This window comes from Hypomesus nipponensis, chromosome 24 (assembly GCF_054491055.1).
Source record: "Hypomesus nipponensis isolate SF chromosome 24, ASM5449105v1, whole genome shotgun sequence".
Classification (NCBI taxonomy): Eukaryota; Metazoa; Chordata; class Actinopteri; order Osmeriformes; family Osmeridae; genus Hypomesus; species Hypomesus nipponensis.
Window position 1 is genome coordinate 9,288,838 of NC_140384.1, and position 21,340 is coordinate 9,310,177.

General features: G+C 48.3%; 3 protein-coding genes across 9 annotated transcripts; 2 read left to right on the forward strand and 1 right to left on the reverse strand.

Moving 5' to 3' along the window:
• Positions 1 to 4,891: 4,891 nt before the first annotated feature.
• On the reverse strand, positions 4,892 to 8,540 carry rmi1 (RMI1, RecQ mediated genome instability 1, homolog (S. cerevisiae)). Of its 3 annotated transcripts, none has more exons than XM_084690290.1 (4): positions 8,444 to 8,540; positions 7,272 to 7,456; positions 6,534 to 7,077; positions 4,892 to 6,345 (listed from the first exon to the last, which is right to left on the reverse strand). In XM_084690290.1, exons 2-4 carry the CDS (start codon positions 7,428 to 7,430, stop codon positions 5,108 to 5,110), a joined length of 1,941 nt encoding a protein of 646 aa, XP_084546416.1. In that variant the 5' UTR covers positions 7,431 to 7,456; positions 8,444 to 8,540; the 3' UTR covers positions 4,892 to 5,107. The 3 variants fall into 3 exon arrangements, with proteins under 3 accessions (XP_084546416.1, XP_084546417.1, XP_084546415.1); XM_084690291.1 differs by lacking the exon at positions 8,444 to 8,540 and adding an exon at positions 8,184 to 8,381; XM_084690289.1 differs by lacking the exon at positions 8,444 to 8,540 and adding an exon at positions 7,798 to 7,944.
• hnrnpk (heterogeneous nuclear ribonucleoprotein K) lies at positions 7,948 to 18,565 on the forward strand. Of its 5 annotated transcripts, none has more exons than XM_084690294.1 (17): positions 7,948 to 8,083; positions 9,130 to 9,199; positions 9,302 to 9,452; positions 9,687 to 9,784; positions 10,227 to 10,283; positions 11,196 to 11,239; positions 12,704 to 12,776; positions 12,892 to 13,005; positions 13,122 to 13,250; positions 13,470 to 13,798; positions 14,117 to 14,173; positions 14,552 to 14,594; positions 15,900 to 15,915; positions 16,059 to 16,091; positions 16,268 to 16,335; positions 16,581 to 16,750; positions 17,721 to 18,565. In XM_084690294.1, the coding sequence occupies exons 3-17, from the start codon at positions 9,395 to 9,397 to the stop codon at positions 17,749 to 17,751; spliced, it is 1,320 nt and encodes a 439-aa protein (XP_084546420.1). In that variant the 5' UTR covers positions 7,948 to 8,083; positions 9,130 to 9,199; positions 9,302 to 9,394; the 3' UTR covers positions 17,752 to 18,565. The 5 variants fall into 5 exon arrangements, with proteins under 5 accessions (XP_084546420.1, XP_084546421.1, XP_084546422.1 ...); XM_084690295.1 differs by having other exon boundaries at positions 12,898 to 13,005; positions 17,516 to 18,565; XM_084690292.1 differs by having other exon boundaries at positions 7,959 to 8,083; positions 17,516 to 18,565.
• A 321-nt stretch (positions 18,566 to 18,886) lies between these two features.
• Positions 18,887 to 21,286, forward strand: qng1 (Q-nucleotide N-glycosylase 1). The gene is made up of 5 exons (XM_084690526.1): positions 18,887 to 18,963; positions 19,459 to 19,806; positions 20,094 to 20,350; positions 20,661 to 20,856; positions 21,019 to 21,286. Coding segments are annotated over exons 1-5 (1,032 nt in total). The 5' UTR covers positions 18,887 to 18,962; the 3' UTR covers positions 21,249 to 21,286.
• The last annotated feature ends 54 nt before the right edge of the window (positions 21,287 to 21,340 follow it).

Sequence of the window (21,340 nt, forward strand, 5' to 3'; positions counted from 1 at the left end):
CCCCTCCTCCCTACCTTCCTCCTCCCCCCTCCTCCCCCCCTCCTCCCTACCTTCCTCCTCCCCCCTCCTCCCTCCCCTCCTCCCCCCTCCTCCCCCCTCCTCCCTACCTTCCTCCCTCCCCTCCTCCCCCCCTCCTCCCTCCCCTCCTCCCCCCCTCCTCCCCCCTCCTCCCCCCCTCCTCCCTACCTTCCTCCCCCCTCCTCCCCCCTCCTCCCTACCTTCCTCCCTCCCCTCCTCCCCCCTCCTCCCTACCTTCCTCCCTCCCCTCCTCCCCCCTCCTCCCCCCCTCCTCCCTACCTTCCTCCCCCCTCCTCCCTTCCTCCCCCCTCCTCCCTTCCTCCCCCCTCCTCCCTTCCTCCCCCCTCCTCCCTACCTTCCTCCTCCCCCCTCCTCCCCCCCTCCTCCCTTCCTCCCCCCCTCCTCCCTTTCTCCCCCCTCCTCCCTTCCTCCCCCCTCCTCCCTCCCCTCCTCCCCCCCTCCTCCCTACCTTCCTCCTCCCCCCTCCTCCCTTCCTCCCCCCTCCTCCCTTCCTCCCCCCTCCTCCCTTCCTCCCCCCTCCTCCCTACCTTCCTCCTCCCCCCTCCTCCCTCCCCTCCTCCCTACCTTCCTCCTCCTCCCCTCCTCCCTACCTTCCTCCTCCCCCCTCCTCCCTACCTTCCTCCTCCTCCCCTCCTCCCTACCTTCCTCCTCCCCCCCTCCTCCCTCCCCTCCTTTGATGGAACATCCCACTCCAGCTTTGCTTTAATCGTATGACTTGCTCACGGCTTTGGCTACAAGGTCAACAAGTTTGTATATTAGTTGGAATCATCAGGTGCAAGGACAGCATGAATGTGTGAGTTTGATTTTACCTGTAGCACAGTGGTAATGCTATCACACACACATTCTGTGTTCATTTCCTACATTTTTTTTTGAGAGTTGACTTTTTAATAAAGGGTCAATAGGTTTCTCACGAAATTCCGGTTAAAGTGTACGTTATCCTGGGACAGCGACAGCGTGCTGGAGCCAGTATGAATGCATTTCTTTTACTCAAGCTTTCTGCATGTAGGCTAACTGTTTACATACAAGTAGCCCACTGGTTTGCTTAGTATAGCCCTATTGACAACTTTTAATCAGCTCTTCGACTGATCAACCGGTCACAGCGGTTGGGGCTGGGTTTATAGAATCCAGACTTTTTCTATAAAGAAGAAAGAGAAGGTTTTTAAATCCTTGGACTTTTAAATACTTTGGGAAAACCATTACAAACTAAATATGAATCAAAGCAGATCATGTTTTGAATTGAAAAGAAAAATCTGTGATGGGGGGACCAAAAAAAAAATGAAATAGATTTCAAGCGATTAAAAACAGCTTTCCAAAGAGCTTCTGAAGGTGAAGGAGAGGATAGGAAGGGAGAAAGGATGGGAGAGGAGGGGGAGAGAAGAGAGGAAAGGGAGAGGTGAGAGGAGATGGGAAAGGAGAGGGTAGTCCTGTGGGTCTCATTTCCTTAACTAGAAAGAAGGTATGAGAATTAGTTTTCTCGAAGTGACCTTTACATTCATATCCTGCTTCATGAATAAAAGGAATTACCCATACCAATAAACAATGCCAAAACACACACACACACACACACTCCAGGACTAAGCCAATTAAACACAAAGACAAAGCCACAGTTTAAACATACACACTATTTCTTCGATGGATTTGGACAAATGAGTTCTCTTCCTCCAGCTGGCTGTCAGGCCCGAGAGAAAGAACAGTGTTCCTGAGTTTGTTCATTTCCATGTTTGAAACCCCTCACCCTACAATGATCTCCCTGCCATTCACCAGCATTTCCTAATAGACCTGTCATGTCGTTGTGTGACCTGGTGAACAGGGTCAGGGGGTAACGAGTCTGTCAGGAGAGGAGGATGTGGGAGGGTGTAGGTGATGTGAAGGCTCCGTCGACAGGATTTATACACTTTCATTAAAAAACCCTCCAATCATCACTGACTTTGACAGACTGCCAGAAAGAGACAGAGGAGTGCAGGCCAAGCTGTCCTGTCTTTACAGGCTCTACCAGCCCATTCTTCTTTTGTTTAATTCTCTCTTTTTTTGTACTCTGGCACATACAGAACATATTCAAATGGATGTAATTACTTTATAACGGAGAGGGAGAAAGGGGTGGGAAGACCGGCAGAGAGAGGGAGGTGGAGAGGGGCATAAAAAGAGAGGGAGAAGTACAGAGAGGTAAAGAGGCAGTGATGGAGAACGATGGAGGGGCAATGGAAGTAGGTCAGGTGGGAAATACAGTTGTTTTTCTGGCTGTAATACAGTGCTGTCAGGCTGTGCCCCCTCTTCCTCAGTACAGGCAGTAATGGGCTTTTCCATTAGGCTGCTTAACCACTCATCACTACACTGCTGAATGGGGGCCAAAGACAAAATAATTTTTTGTCCGGTAATTGCAAGATTTTTTCTTTCTCTCTTAACTCACTTGTTCGTATTGTCTCTCTGGCTAAAGAGCTCCTGTCCAGTTTATTAATAGGCTTCAATATTACATTGAGCGTTTAGATATAAAGGAGGAAAGTGGTTTGTAAGGATGCTTTTTTTCAAGGATAGAAATCTTGGTTTGATGAGCAAAAGAAACTGTATGAGGTCTTTTTGAGAAATGTAGGAGTTTCATTCAAACTTTGGACCTAAAAGGTCAATGCGCTTCAGAAACCCCCATTTTTTAAAGGCCCAAAGGTTTATGGGATAAAACCCATTAAGAACCAAGTAGATGGCCACTATTGTCCTTTACGTGAACCCTTTGCTCAGGTAAATAGTTTTACTTGGAATTAAAAAAATAGATTTATTAAGTGTTTTCAGATTTTCCATTAACCAAAAACCGTTGAAAATTCTTTCTGCATGATTTGACCATGTCCTTGTTCACATCCAGGAGGGAAGCTACGAGGTCAGTAATGAAACCCCATACATTTCTTCCTCATTTTCTACAATCTTCAATTTATGTTCAATTTGTTACAATCTTCCTTCGATATGTATGAAATGTAGTGTCCTGTTCTTTACGCAAAACGACCCAGAATGACAGATTGCAGTCAAATTCAAACAATAACAAAATCTATAATAATCCTAAATATAATATGTGACACAAGTATGACACAAGTATGACACAACAAACTTCTTGCATCCGTGGTTTATCAGTGACAGTTCATGTACCCTAAATGGACGTCTATGATGACTACAAGACGCAGTCATCTTAGCATACACTTCACCATGGCGCACGGATAAAACTGAAAACCAAAACACTTCTCCCCCCAGCATCTTTCTTAACCACCCGTGGATACATAATGCACTTTCATGTATCCCAAGACCAATTTTTCCTCTAATGTCTGTTCCCTAATGACTACCATACTCCTGGCTTAGCACACATACAAACAAGTCTGACCTAAACAGAGCGAATCCCCATTTGCGGATCTTCACGGAACCCCGACAAAGGTCGACCAGCATAAGTGGATATTTCATTGCCGGGCCTCTAATAGCCATGAAGGGAAAATTACTGCTGAACATATTAGTTTGGATTGTCGATGTACTTTCTTTTTTTTTCTTCTCTGAAAATGAAAGGACCAATAAGGTACAGTACATGGCTTGAGCGGACATTAACGAAATTAGCACAACGCCTCCCACCTGTGCGTTTTCCTCTCCACTCGACCGCAATTTGGGCACATCCGAAGTAACAGGAGAACGAAAAATGCTCTTACCTTGATAATGCCCTCTCCGGACAGAGGAGGAGGAAATTTATCAAGGAAATAACATTGCAAATGGATGCTATTAGCACACGTCGAACATTTTTTCATCTTTACTCTAAACTCTTAACATGGACAACAAATTTTGAAAAAAAAACTTCATTCTTTTCAAGACGTTCTTTCCAAGCAAACACTAGTTGAAAGTTTCTTTTCCCGTGTCAACAGAACATACATCCTGCCTACCCATCATGGTAAACTCCCTGAACTCCCACCATCTTTCTCCTGACTAACTCCACTAGTGTATGGGTTCTTAGTGCCCAAAGTAGTCACAGACAGTTCACCCCTTCCATTCTGACCTCTCCTCCCTATACTAACCCTCCCATCCTCAACATGACCTGCCCAATCCTCATTCTCTCCTTATTCCTCACCCCCCCTCTACTCATCTCCTACCCACTTCCACATACCTACTTATTCCCTACACCCTTCCCCACCTCTCCTTATCTCCCACATCTCTCCTTTCACCCTTCCCGTCTCTAAACCAGATGACTCCCCCTCCTCCGTTCTCCAGGCTAATTCACCAGGCCTATGGACTCTCACTGGTCCAAGCTACAGCACCTCTGCGTCTGACTGCTTCATTACAGCGTAACAGGCTAATGACATGCAACACTGGACCCTCGTTTAGCTGTTGAACCTGATTAGGCCCTAACAAGGGAAGACCGTTGATGGGGATGCATGTGCACACAGTAGCATCACAATGAAGCTTCACAGGGGGGCACAGGAGGAGGAGGGGGGGGGGGGGTGCGCGTGTGTGTGTGTGTGTGTGTGCGAGGTATAGGGTGGCACCTGCTGTTCACAGAGGACAGAGAAACAGGACCGCTCCGGCTCTTAGGATATTCATATGTTCCCGACTCACCGAATCATCTCAGCAACACTTCTTGACAGGAGCAATGAAAACACACAGCCTGATATCCTGTGATGTAAACACCTCCCTAGTGTGAAGAGATAGAGTAACGTCAAATCCATCAGTCTCTATTACCGGACGGTAGTGTCACTGTGACCACGAAATGTTGTACATTTATGGTTTCAGAGGACAGCAGGTAACATTTTTAACAAACCTTTATTTAAAAAATATACATTTAAATATGTACTTAATTCATTGAAAGATAATATATCCTAGTATCATATACGAAAGATAATAGCAGTAAAACGAAACATTTTATTAAACTTAAAAATAATGCTTGTACCATCTCTCACTTTTTAACTAGCACATGACACCATAACAAGGGTAAAAATATTTATTGTTTGCTCTCTCCCTTCCTTTTTCTCTTACCTTCTATCCTCACACATCTTTAGGCCCTGACCTCCTCCCCGACCTCCTCCCCTGCTATCTCAGCATTCCCCCTCCTCCCTTCCTACACTCCCCTCACCCTGCGCTCCAGGACGCGACAGTCCCCGTCTGTGACATCATCAGTCCGCGTCACCACAGGCCTGCCCCCTCCAGGGCTGAACGCCAGGGTCATGATGCAGCACATGTCCACCAGCCCCTCCTGACAGGCCTTCATCCCTGCCGCTAACTCCACCCTGCGGGCCGGGTCGCGCTTCAGCGCTGCCTTCTGGGCCACGGAGAACCCCAGCAGGCCCGTCAGAACCCGGTCCGACAGCTCCACGTCCAGGTAGGCCGAGCCGTCCGTGATGGAGGCTGCAACCCGCCACTCCCCGCCCTTGGCTTGGAGGTTCCCCAGGAGGGTCACGACGAAAGCCTTCACCCGTACCTCCCAAGCAGGCACGGAGGCCGCAGCGCCCCCGGAGCCCTCGCCCTCCAGGAGGCACAGATAAGTGAACGGAGGGGAGTCTAGAGTCACATGACCACCACCCTTTGGGTCTGTTTGTTCCGCACGTTCAGATTCCGCCGGTATGGAGTCTCGGGCTACTGGTTCTGGACTGATCCAGTCCCCCCCCAGCTCTGGTGGTCTGGAGGTCTGGGGTCCAGGACCAGATGCCTGGGGTGTAAGGCTCGATGTCTGGGGGGTTCTGGTGCCTTCTAGTGTAAGGTCTTCTCTGGGGTGTTCTGGTTCTGGAGGGAACAGCGAGTCCAAGTCTTCATCCATGAAGTCATCTCTCTCGTCCAGGAAGTCAGTGGACTCGTTGAAGGATTCTAAATGTTTGTCATTTCTCATGCCAGCAGACCCAGAGCCGGACTCCTGGGCGTGCCCAGCGAGAGAGCTTGTTCTGGGGTTCATGCTGGATGGCGGAGTGGGTCTGGCGGGGCTGTCCTGGAAATCAAGCTCCTCCAGAGGAAGATCATCAAAGTCCTCGTCCAGGTGATCGTCCACCCAGGCGGGGGCGCGAGAAGGGTGACTTCCTACGGCCGAGTCTGCCTGGCTCTCGGAGCGATGACTCTGGAAGGATGGCCTTCCGTAGGGGATCGAGGACTGGATCAAGGACTGGCTCGCGACCGACGCGCTCCTGGAGGAGGCATCACTGTGTGTCCCATACCCGCTCTCCAGGCTGGGCTGCTGTCTCCACTCTGCCCCCCTCTCTTCCTGGTTCCTCCATCCGGCCTGCTGTTCCCCCCTCTCTTCCTGGGCATCCAAGCTAGCCAGAAGCTCCTGGTCATCCAGCTCATCATCCTCTGGCTCCTGTTGGTTTCCTGCCAAACCACCATTTAGAAAACCAGTAATTAACATGTACATAAATGTTGAGCATGCTAAATATATATATATATATGCACAGTATATTCTGCTTCTCTGTTTTCACATGTACATATGGTTTGTGTTTTTTTATGGAAATAGCACCCTTGCAGGTGTGAACTCAATGAGCCAATGAGAAATTGTTTACCTGCAAGTGGGTGGTTCTCCTGCTCGCCGGCGCCACCTTGAGGAGGCTCCTCCTCTGGCTGCCCCAGGGCCCTGCACAGCACCCTGGCCAGGCTGTTCCTCTCCGCCAGCTCCTCCACCTCCCCCCCAAGCACCGTCACGTTCCCCGGGCCCAAGAGCAGCACCCCAAGCCTGCACACTATCTGGCCGTGCAGCTGCAGTTTCACCCCAGGCCTGAGGAGGGCGCCAAGTGCAGGGATGGGCTGATACTCCATGGCCTCCAGGCTTTGCACGCCATCAGTGATTTGCAGGAAGAGCATGCGAGTGGGCTTGGCCTCCCAGGGACGCTGGGTGATCTGGGTAACGGCCGACACACCCTCGTTTGTGCAGTCGGCGCCCTTTGCGCGCTGGAGTTGGGTGTAGGCGGGCTGGCTGACATCCAGCAGGGAGTCTACCTGGACACAGAAGCTGCCGCTAAGCTCTGTGTTCTGTGCCCGGGACAGTCCCTCGGGCAACACTGGGTGGGCCAAGTCCCGAAGGTCAGTCAACAGCCATTGATCCAACACCTAAAGCGACAGAATCATGAATGTAGGCCTGAGAGGTAAAGAGGAATTCATTTAAGCTTGGCTTGAGATATACAAATGGCGAGGGTTTGTGGGGTGGGGATGTTGTAAACGAAACCTTAGTTCAGCTTCTGAAGTATTTGCAAAAGATAACTGCCACCAGCATGTGTTTGAAACTAAGCAGGGTCTTCCATCACCTGTTGGTTAAGCTGGTGCTGGGATACTTGTTGCCCGCCTCCTTCCTCCTGTAGCCACTCCACACAGGCTTCCAGCCAGCTGAAGGGAACCTGAACCTGCCAGGAGGACTTGAGCCAGGTCTGGGCCGCCTGGACCGCTCCTTGGGCCGGGGGTCGCATCACTCGGCTCCGCTGAAGACCGTCACCTATCAGATGATGATTTTAAACGTTTCAATATTTACTGTATATAGGTATTTATTTTCCCCGGGGGATGTCAGAATAGAATAATGGAATGCAGGATAATTAACGTTGAGATGTAATGTGGATTTTGTAGTTTTACGTTGGTAACTTGCTGAGTGACACACTGGAATACAGTAGCTAGCTAGATAAGGCGCCAAAGCTGTTCGTTGGGAAGGATAGCACTATCCATTCCCACTAATTTGATTTGCCAAAAAACAACTGCAAAAACTTTATTTTGTTTGTTCCAGATACAGGGAAATCCCAAGCACATACATGCTCTGAAATATGCATGTTGTGAGTTACTTACATGTGATGTGATAGTGTGTTTCTTGTGTGTGACGGGCTGCTACAATTCGGTCAAACTACCTTGCTTGTAGTTACTGAAGATCAACAATATTGGGACCTGCCTATGTCGCTGTGATTGACTGATGAATTGACCAATGTTTGTGCTTGATAGGTTATCTGGCGTCTTCATCGACCAATCAAAGCTGATGTGCTTTTCAGCGGCGCCAGCATCTCTGGTCTTTTCGTTCTTCTTATTGTGAGACAGAAAAAAGAAGGGGGAGTCTAGCTGCGAGGTGTAGCCATTTCAGGTCTGTTTCGAAGAGGTTTCGTTTTTGATTGTGCAAAGAGGAAAGCATTTTAGCTAAACTCAATTACAGGCTAAGGCAATGGTATGAGCGAAATACTTACACGTGTTGATAAAGTGCCACAGAATGTCATTTTGTTGTGTGCAATGAACTGTTCTGCTAGCTTGCTACATCCGGTTACATTCATGTTCGCTAACGACGTTAGCCAGCTAGCAGGAGCCAGTTGTTAGCAATATTAGCGCTCCTTTAACTAACCCGATTATTACGATTGAAATACGATGATACATGTTTATTAACTTCAAAGTGCAAGGTAGTTATCAGTATATATATCATAATGACATAAATATAACTGTTCAAGCGTACCTATATTCGTCTGTACTTGGCAGCGTACGGACGTGATTGTCGTGTGGTTGCTACCGTGGTTCTAGCAAGCTAGCTTGTAGCAGCTAGCTAACCAACGTTAGACTATTCAACAATACGCTATCACGCGGATTGATTAGGACTTGCGTTATCTCGTTTATTTTCCACAATCACGTGATCCAAAATTATAATATAATTAAATAAAACAAGTTATTTTGAAACATTATTGATTTAAATGGAAACACGGTATTTCGAGGTTGCACAGCCAGCATGTTAGTATTATCTAGTTACTGTACTGTAGTCGTGAACCTTTAGCTTCAAACATTGTTCATGTTTTTGTATTCATACTAACTGGTGTCTCGCTTAAAGGCTATGTTCTAGCTAGTTAATTAGGTATTTTTTATTTCAAATTATTTGTGACGAATGTAATCACTCAGATGACTGACTTATCGACTCAGATGTATTTAATTGATCATGTCTTGTTAAATGTATTTGCGAGACCCTGAAATATACACAGTCGACGTTGCACATCTCTCAGTACTCTCTCGGTAACGCTCGTATTAATCACAGTCGAATAGATTGTTGGAATTGCATACTCTTCCAAATGAAATATTAATTTGGTAGCCATCTCTGTCTTACAACGGATTCTAATGTGTTCATGACTAACCATCATTATGTTTCCTTGGTAGGTTTGCAGCCGCTCTCTGATACTTGTATAGTACCGCCCATAACACGCCCATCTCTTCACAATAAATATCGGTACGTGTTGGTTCTCTGGTCAGTCCGTTTCTCTACAGTTTGTGTCGTAGTCGCATTTACAATAATGGTGACATTTCATTTATCGACAATGTCAATCCACAGAACGACGGACCGAAGCTCCCGCCGTTCTCTCCCCGCCGTTACCTTCTCCCAGGACCAAGGTGCCCGCCCTACTTTACCCGCTGTAAGCCGACAATGGAGACAGAAATTGAGCAACAAGAAGATACGTCTTTCAGCAATACAGAGACCAACGGTAAATTGTGAAAACTGTGAATGCGTTGTTTATATATAAGAACACACACTGGATGTCAATTGTAATGCATGTAAACGTACTGTACATCACTCCTTTGTGAAGTCTTATGTTTTATGATAAGATGAAGGCAGATTTTCTGATGTTCTGAGTTTTGAATTATTTGAGGGGAAAACAAACCTCGACTCCTCGACAAGCGTTGTGTATTCATGTGGGGGGGGGGTTTACCTGTGTCAGGTAAGCGTCCAGCAGAGGACGTTGACGAGGAGCAAGCGTTCAAGCGTTCCAGAAACTCGGACGAGATGGTGGAGCTCCGGGTTCTCCTGCAGAGCAAAGTCAGTCCCTCTGTTCTCTTCACACCCCAACAACACGCAGCACCTCCGCTGTGCCTTCACACAGTCACCTTAGCACACATCTGAAAGCCTCGTTTTTCGTTGATTGTTTGTAATTAATTTGTCTGTACATTTATATATATATATATATATATATATATTTTTTTTTTAACGTTTTTTATTTGAATGACTTGCAGTACTCCAGAGACAAACCTTGAGCCTTTGGCGCAATATCATTTAGTCTTATTCCGTACATTATTTGAAATTCGACTAATGTTATCTGATAAGCTCATTTTTTAATATTTCAAGTCATATTCACACTTTCTTACCTGAGTGTAGCATGGGACGACACATCAGTGTCAGTTTACTGACGTTTGGTGTATTGAGTTGCGCAAACATTTCCAGGCAGTTGGACATTCTCTCTCTTTCTCTGTACTTTGTGCAGAATGCAGGAGCTGTGATCGGGAAAGGTGGCAAAAACATTAAAGCCCTGCGCACAGACGTGAGTACATGTTTATCCTTCCCACTCTCCCTCCCCCCCCCCCCCTCTCATTGGGGGGTGGTGTAGTTATTTCCCTCCCTCCCCCATTTTCATGGGAGGGTGAGGTCTTCTCTTAACTGCTAAAGTCAAGATAGGATGTGGAGGTCCATTTTAAAGGGAGTTCTGAGCGCACCCACAGCCCTGTAAATGTTGTGAAATGTAGGAATATTTTGAGACTCTCCTGCTCCTGTGCGGTCCCTTTCTGTGGGTGTTACCAGAGAGCACCATCATCATCCAGACAGTTAACTCTGCTAGTCATTCAGAACCACCTGGGCCTAAGCACATGCCCTTTGTGAATCCATTTCCTCCTGTATAATGAGTACTGTCGTTTATAGCTACCAGGCATGATTGATTCTTGACTGGGTCCTTACAAGTAAGGCATGGCCGTCTGTTGTGCCAATGCTAGTAGAATGATTTTGTAGGAAATGTTTGTATATTAGCCACCTGGCCAACTCATTTAATGTCATTACCTCTCTCTCTCCCTCTCTCTCTCTCTCCTTCGTTCTCTCCCTCTCTCTCTCCTGTCCTCTCCATCTGTCTACCTCACCTCTTTTCTCTTCAGTCTCTCCTCCACTGCTTTGAGAGAATTAAATCACAATGACATACCAGTATAGCCTGTATTATAATGTATTCCTCTTCCCCCCCCTCCCCTCCCTCTTCCCTCTCCTGTTTTTTATTTTGTTTATTTTTGCCCACTTCCTCCTCCTCTGTTGCCCATGTTCTGGATCGCCCCTCCTGCGCCCGCCCACCTGACACCCTGGTTGGCCCCGCCCATAATCGTGCCCTGTCCCTAAATGGGCGCCTTACTTGATTGACATCTGTGTGCTCGAATGGCCCTGGCCCCTGCCCATGCCACGCCCACGGCCCATGCAGTTCAATGCCAGTGTGTCAGTCCCAGACAGCAGTGGGCCTGAGCGGTATGTCCCTAAGCTCCTCCCTCTCACTGCCTGACTACAGGAAATAAACAAAATTAAATTTGAAATGAATAAACAATCCTGCCTTTGTTCAAGTCACAGTATTTCAACCTGCCTTTTGGTCTCTAGTGACAATATCAATGTCCGAAACTGCCTCTTTGATATGTCTTGTAACACCATGTTAAACCTCCATTGCCTCCATTTTGAATTCAGCCAAGGTTATACGACCTCAGTGTTACCGTTAGACCTATGTAGTCTGCCTTTGTTCCAATGCCAGTATTTTAATATGTCTGTGTTTTATTTCAGTGACAGCCTCTCTTTCTCTCTCTCCCTTCCACTCCTCATCCCACCCTCTTTCTCCCTGCCAACCTCCCTCTTCCTCTCCGTCAGTCAGTGTACTGGTCTCTTAGCTCCCCCCCCCCCCCCCGCTCTTCTCTTCTTTCTGGTGATGGCCCCATAGACTCTGTGTAGTAAGCCCTTCCTGGTTGGTCCATTGCTCGTGTGCACAGTCAGACTCCTCATTCAGCACACCTCCTCCTGCTCCTCCTCCTGAGCAGTGAGAGCCAAGTGTTGTCCCGTCTTTCTCCTCTCGCTCTCTCATCTCACATGAGAGGGGAGGCTCTCTCACCTCATGTCTTCTCACCCTCCTCCTCCCCCCCCCCCCCCCCAGCAGCTGGAGAGTTGGCCCCTGGCTCAGCAGAACTCCTCCCAACCACGTCTCCCTCCCTCCCTCCCTCCGTCTTCCTCCCTCCATCTTTCACCCGTCCCCTCGTTTTCATCTTCCGCTTTGACACTCTTGTGACCCTGTTCTGTGTCATCGTCCTCCTCCTCCATGTGTCTGCTGTGCCGCAGTTGGTTAGACAGCTTGAGTCTGGCACCCTCTGTGCTTCAGACCGCCAGCTCTCCCCACCCCCCCTCCTCCCCACCCCCCTCCTCCCCTCCGTGGTCACACCACCACCTACTCTCTCTCTTGGGTTCTGTTGTATTTTTTTTTTTTAGCTTTGGTTGGATACTTTTATTGTATTTTTTTGTTGCCTATTAATTTTTCAGACAGTTTATTTTTTTTTATAATTTTTGAACGGGTGTCTCCAAAACTGTCTCTCTCTTACTTTCCCATGTTGTCGTTTTGGTTTGGAACTGGTATAAAAGAGGACTGTTTTTTGGGGGGGTGAAAGGAGTTTGGTTCTCCTAACTCCTCCCAAGTGAGGTTAGGAGAAGTCATCTGTGTAACCCATTTGACTGGTTCTGAGTTGTAGCTTCTAGCGCTTTCTGTGGGTATTGAATTTGGAGGGAAGGGAGTTGAGGAGGTCGAATGCTATAGCTCCGTCACTGTTCTAAAATACGCTTGTCTCTCCCCTCTCTCTTGGCACCATTTTGATTGGTCCTTGTGGCGATTCCTTGCGTTGTGATTGGTCGTTGGTTGGTCCTTGTGGCGATTCCTTGCGTTGTGATTGGACGGGTGCGCAGCATCCTGAGCATCAGTGCGGATATCGAGACAGTGGGAGAGATCCTGCTGAAGATCATCCCAACCCTAGAGGAGGTCAGATCCACTCTCTGATTGGTCCCCGCTTGTTGTTTGTGACAATATTCTTCTGTGATTGCCTCAGCGTTTGTCAGCTGTCCCTAACCATGCACCCTCATTGGTTCCCTCCCAGTACCAGCAGTACAATGGGATGGACTTCGACTGTGAGCTCCGTCTGCTCATACACCAGAGTCTGGCAGGAAGCATCATCGGAGTGAAGGGAGCTAAGATCAAAGAGCTCCGTGAGGTACAGACATGCACACTTGCATGTATCAAAAACAAATTGGGGGAAAAAAACAAAATCCTTTTTTTTTGGTTCTGTGTGGTGGTGGTGTGACTGTCTGCCCCGTGTTTCTCTCCCAGAACACCCAGACAAGCATCAAGCTGTTCCAGGAGTGCTGCCCCCAGTCCACCGACCGCGTGGTGCTAGTCAGTGGCAAGTCTGAGAGGGTGGTGGAGTGCATCAAGATCATGCTGGAGCTCATCGCTGAGGTGGGTGTCTCTCCTCCACCCTGCTGGGGGTGGAGCTTCAGCAGCGGGTCAGACCAGCCGCTCTCTCTCGCTCTCTCTCGCTCTCTCTCTCTCTTGCTCTCTCTCGCTCGCTCTCTCTCGCTCGCTCTCTCTCGCTCGCTCTCTCTCGCTCGCTCTCTCTCGCTCTCTCTCGCTCTCTCTCGCTCTCTAACTCCATGTTCTCCTCCCACCCCTCTCCAGGCTCCCATCAAAGGCCGCGCCCAGCCTTACGACCCCAACTTCTACGACGAGACCTACGACTACGGCGGCTTCACCATGATGTTTGAGGAGAGGGGGGGCGCGCGCCGGCCTATGGGGGGCGGAGGGTTCCCCATGCGGGGGGGCAGGGGCGGGGCGGGCGGCTTCGACCGGATGCCCGCCAGCCGGGGGGGCCGTGGGCCCATGCCCCCCTCCCGTCGGGACTACGAGGAGATGAGCCCCCGTCGGGGTCCCCCGCCGCCCCACCCAGGCAGGGGGGGCAGGGGAGGAGGCCGGGGACGCAACATGCCCCTTGGGCCCCCACTCAGAGGGTAAGACTCTCTGGGTGTCCTGTGCCTCTTGCTCTCTTCCTGCTTCCTCCTGGTCGCGCTTCATCCTCATGGCTTGCTATGTCACTTCCTGTCACTTCCTGCTCTCTCTGGATCTGCATGAAGGAAGTGTGTCGTTGGAGGCTGTTGGAGGACGCTATGTGGAGTCTTTGCTTCGCATAGCGTCACTTTGCTTGTGTACTGTGTGTGTGTGTACTGTGTGTGTGTGTACTGTGTGTGTGTGTACTGTGTGTGTGTGTACTGTGTGTGTGTGTACGCCCCATGGTTCATGTCTGTGTACCATCTCCATCTTGTCCACAGAGACGATCGTTTCTCGTCCTATGACTCCTACAGAGGCAGCTCAGATGACAGGTCAAGGTAAGTCTCTTCTGTTCTGCCCCAGACTTGCCCCGTACCCCGCGACTGCCCCCGCCGCTCGCCCTGAGCTGCCCCCCCATTCACCCCCTACCACTGGATCCTGGTCTTTACCCAGGTTTAGATTCTGTCCTTGTCCAATCAGCCTGGACACTAGCTGGTGCATCAACAACCTTCCATCAGTGTGGATGTCTTCAGTATATGACCTACTAGTGTGTCGAGTTGTTCCCAGATAAATGCTGCAATTAGAACCGAGCAGTTTCTTGAATAATAAATCTGTTTTCTTCTTCTCCCCCTGTCTCTTTCAACCCGCTCTCCCACATCTTATACATTCTCTCTCTGTCTCTCTCTGTCTCTCTCTCCCTCCCCCACCCTCTTCAGCAGTGACAGAAGAGGCAGACCAGATCGCTATGGCGATAACATGGTTAGTGACCCTTGAATAAACGCACGGTGGGCCGCTCCTGGCATTCAATTTTATTATAACAATTAGTTGACGGCAGTCACTGACACACACTGGGGATCTGTCAGACAATAGTCATGATTGTGATAAAGACTCTACAAACCAGTACCATACTGGTCATGATTGTGATAAAGACTCTACAAACCAGTACCATACTGGTCATGATTGTGATAAAGACTCTACAAACCAGTACCATACTGGTCATGATTGTGGTAAAGACTCTACAAACCAGTACCATACTGGTCATGATTGTGATAAAGACTCTACAAACCAGTACCATACTGGTCATGATTGTGGTAAAGACTCTACAAACCAGTACCATACTGGTCATGATTGTGGTAAAGACTCTACAAACCAGTACCATACTGGTCATGATTGTGATAAAGACTCTACAAACCAGTACCATACTGGTCATGATTGTGATAATGACTCTAGAAACCAGTACCATACTGGTCATGATTGTGATAAAGACTCTACAAACCAGTACCATACTGGTCATGATTGTGATAATGACTCTAGAAACCAAGACCATACTGGTCATGATTGTGGTAATAACCGGTAAACCAGGACCGTAGTTTACCACAAACCGGGACCCCTCCACGCATGGTTACTTAGTGCCACGCTAACCTCCTCCGACTTGCATGTACGTACCTCTTATCCCCCTGTCCTGGTTGACCAATCATCTCAGTGCCACGTCTTTGAATGTCTACATCAGAGCTGTTGGCTCAAATAGTATTTGAAGCACTTTCAAATAATCTAAGGAGCTTGATTGGGGCCATGGGTCCAACAAAATCACCCTGGCAGAGTTGATCTTACACGCGTCCTCTACGTATTTGAGATGACAAAATACAAACCCCTGCCCCCCTCCTCCCTGTCGGTTGATTTTCACGGTCATCCTTTTTTATCCCAGTTGCCGGGGGTGGGGCTCGGTGGCGGTTGCCAGGCGACGATAATAACGCTTTGTTGACAGACGGGCGTGCTCTCCCCAAGCTGGCAAGATACTGCCCTCGGTTGCTCGGCAACAGGTTTTTGAATTGCTTGTTGCCCTGGTGACTGAGGAGCAGCTGAATAGCAGGTGAAAGTGGAGGAGGAGGAGGAGGAGTCCAGAGGAGAACATTGGGGTTTATGGAGGATGTGTCCTTTGGACCTTCAGTCTTCAAGTGGCAGCCTGCATCCATCTGTTTACAAAGACCTCCAGGAATGTATTGATTCTCTTGAGTGAACCATGTCTCTCTCTCTCTCTCTCTCTCCCTCTCTCTGTTTCTGCAGGGCGGAGGTGGATATGGTGAGTTCTGTCCGTTTCTCTTTGTGTTTCTTGGTACATGCTGTTCGCCAGTTCACTGAGTTCATTTGTTAGTTTTATTTTTAAGCAAGAGCTCTCCTTTATTGGTTTGTGTTTTTTCTTTCTTCTCCCTTCCGTCCCAACAGACAACAGCTCTTCATGGGACTCTTACCAGTCAGGTGAGTTTCTGAACTCAAATCAGCTAGTGATTAAAAAAAAATAAGCATACATCATAAATACAATTAAAATGCTGTATGTGTGAGGTGTCAGCACACTCATTGTAGTCTGAGATGTCTGTTTCTCCACCCTTTCACTCCCATCTCTTCTCTCCCTCCATCCTCTCTCTGCCATGCAGGTGGACGTGGCTCCTATAATGATATGGGTGGACCAGTCATCACCACACAAGTGACAATCCCCAAAGATGTGAGTCTGACACACACACACACACACACACACACACACACACACACACACACACACACACACTAACAGCACTTCCTTCTGTCACTCCCACTGTAACCTATGAGTAGGTCTCTACCCTTGTGAGAGAAACACACCACACACACACACACACACACACACTTCCACCTCCAGTATTCATCTCCATAACATGTCCGCCCCTGCTCCTCATGTGTGACTGACTGTGACACTGTGACTCCGCCCCCTAGCTGGCAGGATCCATCATAGGTAAGGGCGGTCAGCGCATCAAGCAGATCCGTCATGAGTCTGGGGCCTCCATAAAGATCGACGAGCCCCTGGAAGGTTCAGAAGACCGCATCATCACCATCAGCGGAACCCAGGACCAGATCCAGAACGCCCAGTACCTATTGCAGAACAGGCAAGTACCGGAACAAGCTCCCATGAGTGAACTTACCCACCTCTCCTGTCTTTCCTTCTCTCTTTTTCTCTTGCACTTTCTCCCTCCGTCTCTCTCCTCCTCTCCTTCTTTCCTTCCCCTTGTCATAGACTTGCAACTTTTAAATCTGAAATATGTAGATGTGAGTGAATATGTATATATTGTGTTCCTTTACTGCACCCTTTTTAACATCTCTCCTTCGTAGATCCTCTGTTGCCTGTCTTCTGTCCTGACTAACCCTGTCCTCCCCTGCTCTCTGAACCTAGTACAAAGCTTCCTGTTACATGAAATGGCTGTAAGCTCAGAATCCAATCACTCAAGTATTTCTTTTTAAAGACCCCCCCGTAGTAAACATCGAGAGGTCAGTACATAAAGAGATCTTCTTGGGGATCTTTGGAGAGATTCTCTTCTGATTGGTGTCGGTGTTGCCGACGTCCAGAGCCGTTTCAGTGTGATCTAGGGAGCCGGTGCTTTTCCCTGCCTGCTGCGGTCTGGAAGACTAGTGATTTTGTTGTTTTTAGTTAGATAAAATGACAACAAATCACAGTCTGCCAAACGGCACTGGCTCTTCCTCTTCTGTCTCCCCCGGCAACCGTCGAGCATTCCGTTTGTAGTTTTTTTTTATTCTTTTCTTTTTTTTCCCTCTCTCCGTTTCCTTCCTCGATGCCTAGATGCTGTAGAACGGCTCTGTGTGGTTATCGCCATGGTTACTAACCCTTACCTCCCTTCCCTCCTTCCTCCCCCCAGTGCGCTGCACCTGCTCGGACACCAGGACTAACTCCCCCCTGCCACAGACGCAGCCCATCCTCCTCTCTCTCCTCCCCACCCTCCCTCCCCTTCCCAGTCATGCCCCACCCCCTACCCTTATACTGCTATATATATCTTCATTGGCTCCTGTGAATTTTCTTTTTATTATTTTTTTTTGTGTGTTCTTTCCACTCTTGTATTCCAGTGTGAAGCAGTACTCTGGCCAGTTCCTCTAAGCCAGGAGACCTTCCCCTCCCTCCCTCAATGCTCATCCCCCCCAGCTTATTGTCCTGGTTTGTGGGTTTTCCAATATTTTTTTTTTTTTCTTTTTTGGAATTTGGAATTTTATTTTTTTATTTGTATGAAGGTGAAGGGGGAGAAAAGGTCTGACATTCCTGTACTTTTTAAATGTAGATGTGCAGCATTTCCTGTGCAGCTTTTTGCTTTCTCAGTCCATCTTACTGACCTGAGCTAAAACACTCATCTGGAGCGCCCTGTCCCGGCAGACATGAACATACTTTTTGGGTTTTTTGAATGGGTTTGTTTTGTAGTGTGTGTGTGTGTGTGTGTGTGTTTGTGTCAGAAGAATAAACCAGTCCTGTGTGTATGTGTGTGTGTTCTCACACTGTACATCAGTAAACCCACATGCACCCCCCCCCCCCCATCCTACCACCATCACCATTCAGTGGAAAGTGCAGAATGTAGGCTTTTTTTTCTTGTAAGACACATTTTATGATTTTAAAAAATAAATGTAGGAAATCGTTCTCCTGCGTCATGTGTTTTTCAGCTTATTGATGGCATGGGGTGGGGGGGGGGGATTTATAATAAACAATCTGTGAAATTACAGCATCTAGTCAAATAAATTCTTTGTTTATGAACGAATATATGACATTGAAAATGTTAAGATAACTTTCTATTGTCCTCTTGTTATATGGACATGTTTAGCGCTGACGTTCTGCTCGTGCATTTTACTTGTCATGCTTCCGACTATACTCAGCAGTTGAGTTCACTGTCAATTGTAAACCCATTGAATAAAGATGTCACTTTTTACCAGATCCCGCGACTCACATTTTGAAAATAAAAATGTTAAAATGTATTTGATCGTATTCGGTACACCTTTATGTAACCCTAGGACCCGATCAAATTATACGGTAGCTGGCAACTATGCTCCATTCAAATATAGGTCTACTGTGTTTACATGTAAATGTGTCAGCTATTTATTATGCATATCCGTGTTTGTGTCTCGTAGTTACGACTTAAATAGCACTATTTCTTGGTATAAATCAGACATCTTTCTTTTTCCTATGTTATGACGGAACTAACGCTCCGACAATAAGACGCTCTGATTGGCCCAGAGTGTCAGACCCGGATATGTCTTATTTACCGCTATTGGTAAGGTAGCCAACTAAAGAGAAGTCGGACGTGTTGTGTTTTATCAGAAACTTTGAGTAAGTGATTTCACCCTGCAATTCAAGTGACAAACCTAAATCCAAACGTTGTATTTAAAGGAATTACATTCAGTTCGGAGATTTTATATATTTTTTATTCGGTACACAGCAACACGGGAATTGAAGTCAATTGGAACTAGGTTATGTCCCGTAGGGTCTCAACAGTTGAAGGAGCATTAAGAACGTGCTCACAAACCATCTGTCGTGTGACCGGTAGTCTCCACTACCCTCAGACTCATCGATACATTTGAGTGGTTATAGCTCGTTCCCAACTGTGTGACTGCATTGCAATATGCTACCCACTCAAATGGTGTCACATAGCAACAAAATGCATTATTTATTTGATAGTCTTTCACAACAGCATGCAGAACTCCTAATGAAAACAGGAACGTATTTAGCTTAATAAAAGGAGGGTGAATTTAGGTTCAGGTGTGACCGCTCTCCCGTTCTAGGATGGTTCATAAACTCGGGGCATGGTCCTTTTTGTCTTCGCAGTGGCAACGGAGCTTCAGCCGCCTCTCCCTCCCAGAGAGTCGGGCGAGTTTGTAGCAGCAAGCAGCAAGGACGTGCGGGTGGAAGAGGAAGGGGTGCGGAGGGTAGCCGAGATGCTGTACGCCCTGAGAGACAGCGAGGAGCTCACAGCAAGCGCCTGGAAGAAAGCCAATCCTCTGGCCCCTGCCCCCACCTCCGACCAAGCCCTCAACTGGGTCTTTGTGGTGGACACCATGAACTTTTCCTTCTGGCCAGAGCCGAGGGAGCAGCAATGTGAGGTCACCCATAAAGGGACCACCTACCGGGGGTACATGACCCTGTGTGCTGCCATCACCAGGGCGATGGATGAGGGTGAGACTGCTCACTCCAGAACTGCCTCTTCTGACCATACAGCAGTTCATAGTCCCCTCTGTCTATCCAGGCTGTGCATGTATAGTCCATCTGCTACAAGTTCTACATGTGTTGGTCATCCCCACAGCTATGGAAGAGAGTTAGGCCTGAGGCCCCTTATTTCCGTCCCACTGTTTAAACCGATAATCAAATAAACACATCACAAAATGACCCGTTTCCTGGGTTACAGTTGCTAAGACTTCTGTCCTTATCAATCACCTGCCCTCTTCCTCCCTCTCTGTCTCTAGGTATACCCATCACCGAGCCCTCTTACTTCTCCCAGATCAGTGTGGAGGACTTGAGCCGTGTTCTGCGGTCGGACAACGCCACGCCCATGCCCATGCTGCGGGAGCGCCACAGGGTGCTGACCGAGGGCGGACGCGTCCTGATGGAACACGGAGGAAGCTTCCGGAGCTTCATCGGTCGGGCGGGGAGCGACGCCCGCAAGATGGTGGAGCTCATTGTGGACAGGCTGCCCTCGTACAGAGACGAGGCCGTTTACGAGGTGCAGTAAAACGAGGACTTTGTGACACAGGGTGACACAGATTGCGAAACTGACTCGGAGTAAGTGATCCCAGAGCTCCCTCTGCTGGTGAAAAACAGTAGTCCTCCCAACAGGAGTTCACACACTGTACCTCAGACCATGTTGTTAGGAAAACTCTTATCATCATGTCATCACTTGGCTTTCATGCTTTCCATAGTCCCCCCCCCCCACCACCACCACCATCACCACCAGTGTCCTTTTCAGCCTGGATTGAAATGTGTTGTTGAGGAGAAGGTCATCCTTCCAACACAGGTCGTGTCTGTGTCCTCAGGGCCGGAGGATCTCTTTCTACAAGCGAGCCCAGATCCTGGTGGCCGACTTCTGGGGCATCATGGAGGCGCGGGGGGAGGGGGATATCCCCAACCTGGACTACCTCACCATGTTCGCAGACTACAGGGTGCCTCAGGCTCTCGTTTACCTGGGAGCGCTAAGCTACTCCGACACTTTGATGGAAACCCTGAAGAAAGGTGTGTGTGCGTCCATTTTGTTTTTCTATAGCAGTTTACCTTGCTGTTTGTGTATGTGTCTCTCTAGTGTACCATTTATACTTTCTTTTAAGTATCTCACTGTATGTGTGTGTGTGTGTGTGTGAATGTTACACTATTTGCTCCTGTCCTTCTGGTTCCCAGGTGAGCTGCTGTGTTCAGGTGACCGAAGAGAGGTGGAGATCCGTGGATGTTCCATCAGTTGTGTGGAAAGGATCAGGGCCCATCTTGCCAGCCTGGTGGAGCAGAGAGATGGACTGAGCTGCAGCATCAACTCTGCTGTCATAGACTTCTACCTGTGGCCATACGCTAAGGAGCACCACCAAGAGATGGCTCACATTCCGATACACCACACACGCTGTGTATACTACTGAATAAATAAATAAATAAATAAATAGGTTGGAAATAAAAACGTGTGCTTCAATTAGTATTTCATTAGACTTTATTTTTTTTCTGAAGAAAGTAA

Bases quoted from the DNA above. Each gene is read 5' to 3' on its own strand.
- rmi1 (XM_084690290.1), bottom strand. From the start codon at position 7,430: ATGCGACCCCCGGCCCAAGGAGCGGTCCAGGCGGCCCAGACCTGGCTC. The intron at 7,078-7,271 runs GTGATGGAAGAC...CTGTCGCTTTAG, and splicing joins AGCACCAGCTTAACCAACAG to GTGTTGGATCAATGGCTGTT. The intron at 6,346-6,533 runs GTAAACAATTTC...GTGGTTTGGCAG, and splicing joins GGAGAACCACCCACTTGCAG to GAAACCAACAGGAGCCAGAG.
- hnrnpk (XM_084690294.1), top strand. From the start codon at position 9,395: ATGGAGACAGAAATTGAGCAACAAGAAGATACGTCTTTCAGCAATACA. The intron at 9,453-9,686 runs GTAAATTGTGAA...TACCTGTGTCAG, and splicing joins CAGCAATACAGAGACCAACG to GTAAGCGTCCAGCAGAGGAC. The intron at 14,174-14,551 runs GTAAGTCTCTTC...CACCCTCTTCAG, and splicing joins AGCTCAGATGACAGGTCAAG to CAGTGACAGAAGAGGCAGAC.
- qng1 (XM_084690526.1), top strand. The intron at 19,807-20,093 runs GTGAGACTGCTC...CTCTGTCTCTAG, and splicing joins CACCAGGGCGATGGATGAGG to GTATACCCATCACCGAGCCC. The intron at 20,351-20,660 runs GTGCAGTAAAAC...CTGTGTCCTCAG, and splicing joins GAGACGAGGCCGTTTACGAG to GGCCGGAGGATCTCTTTCTA.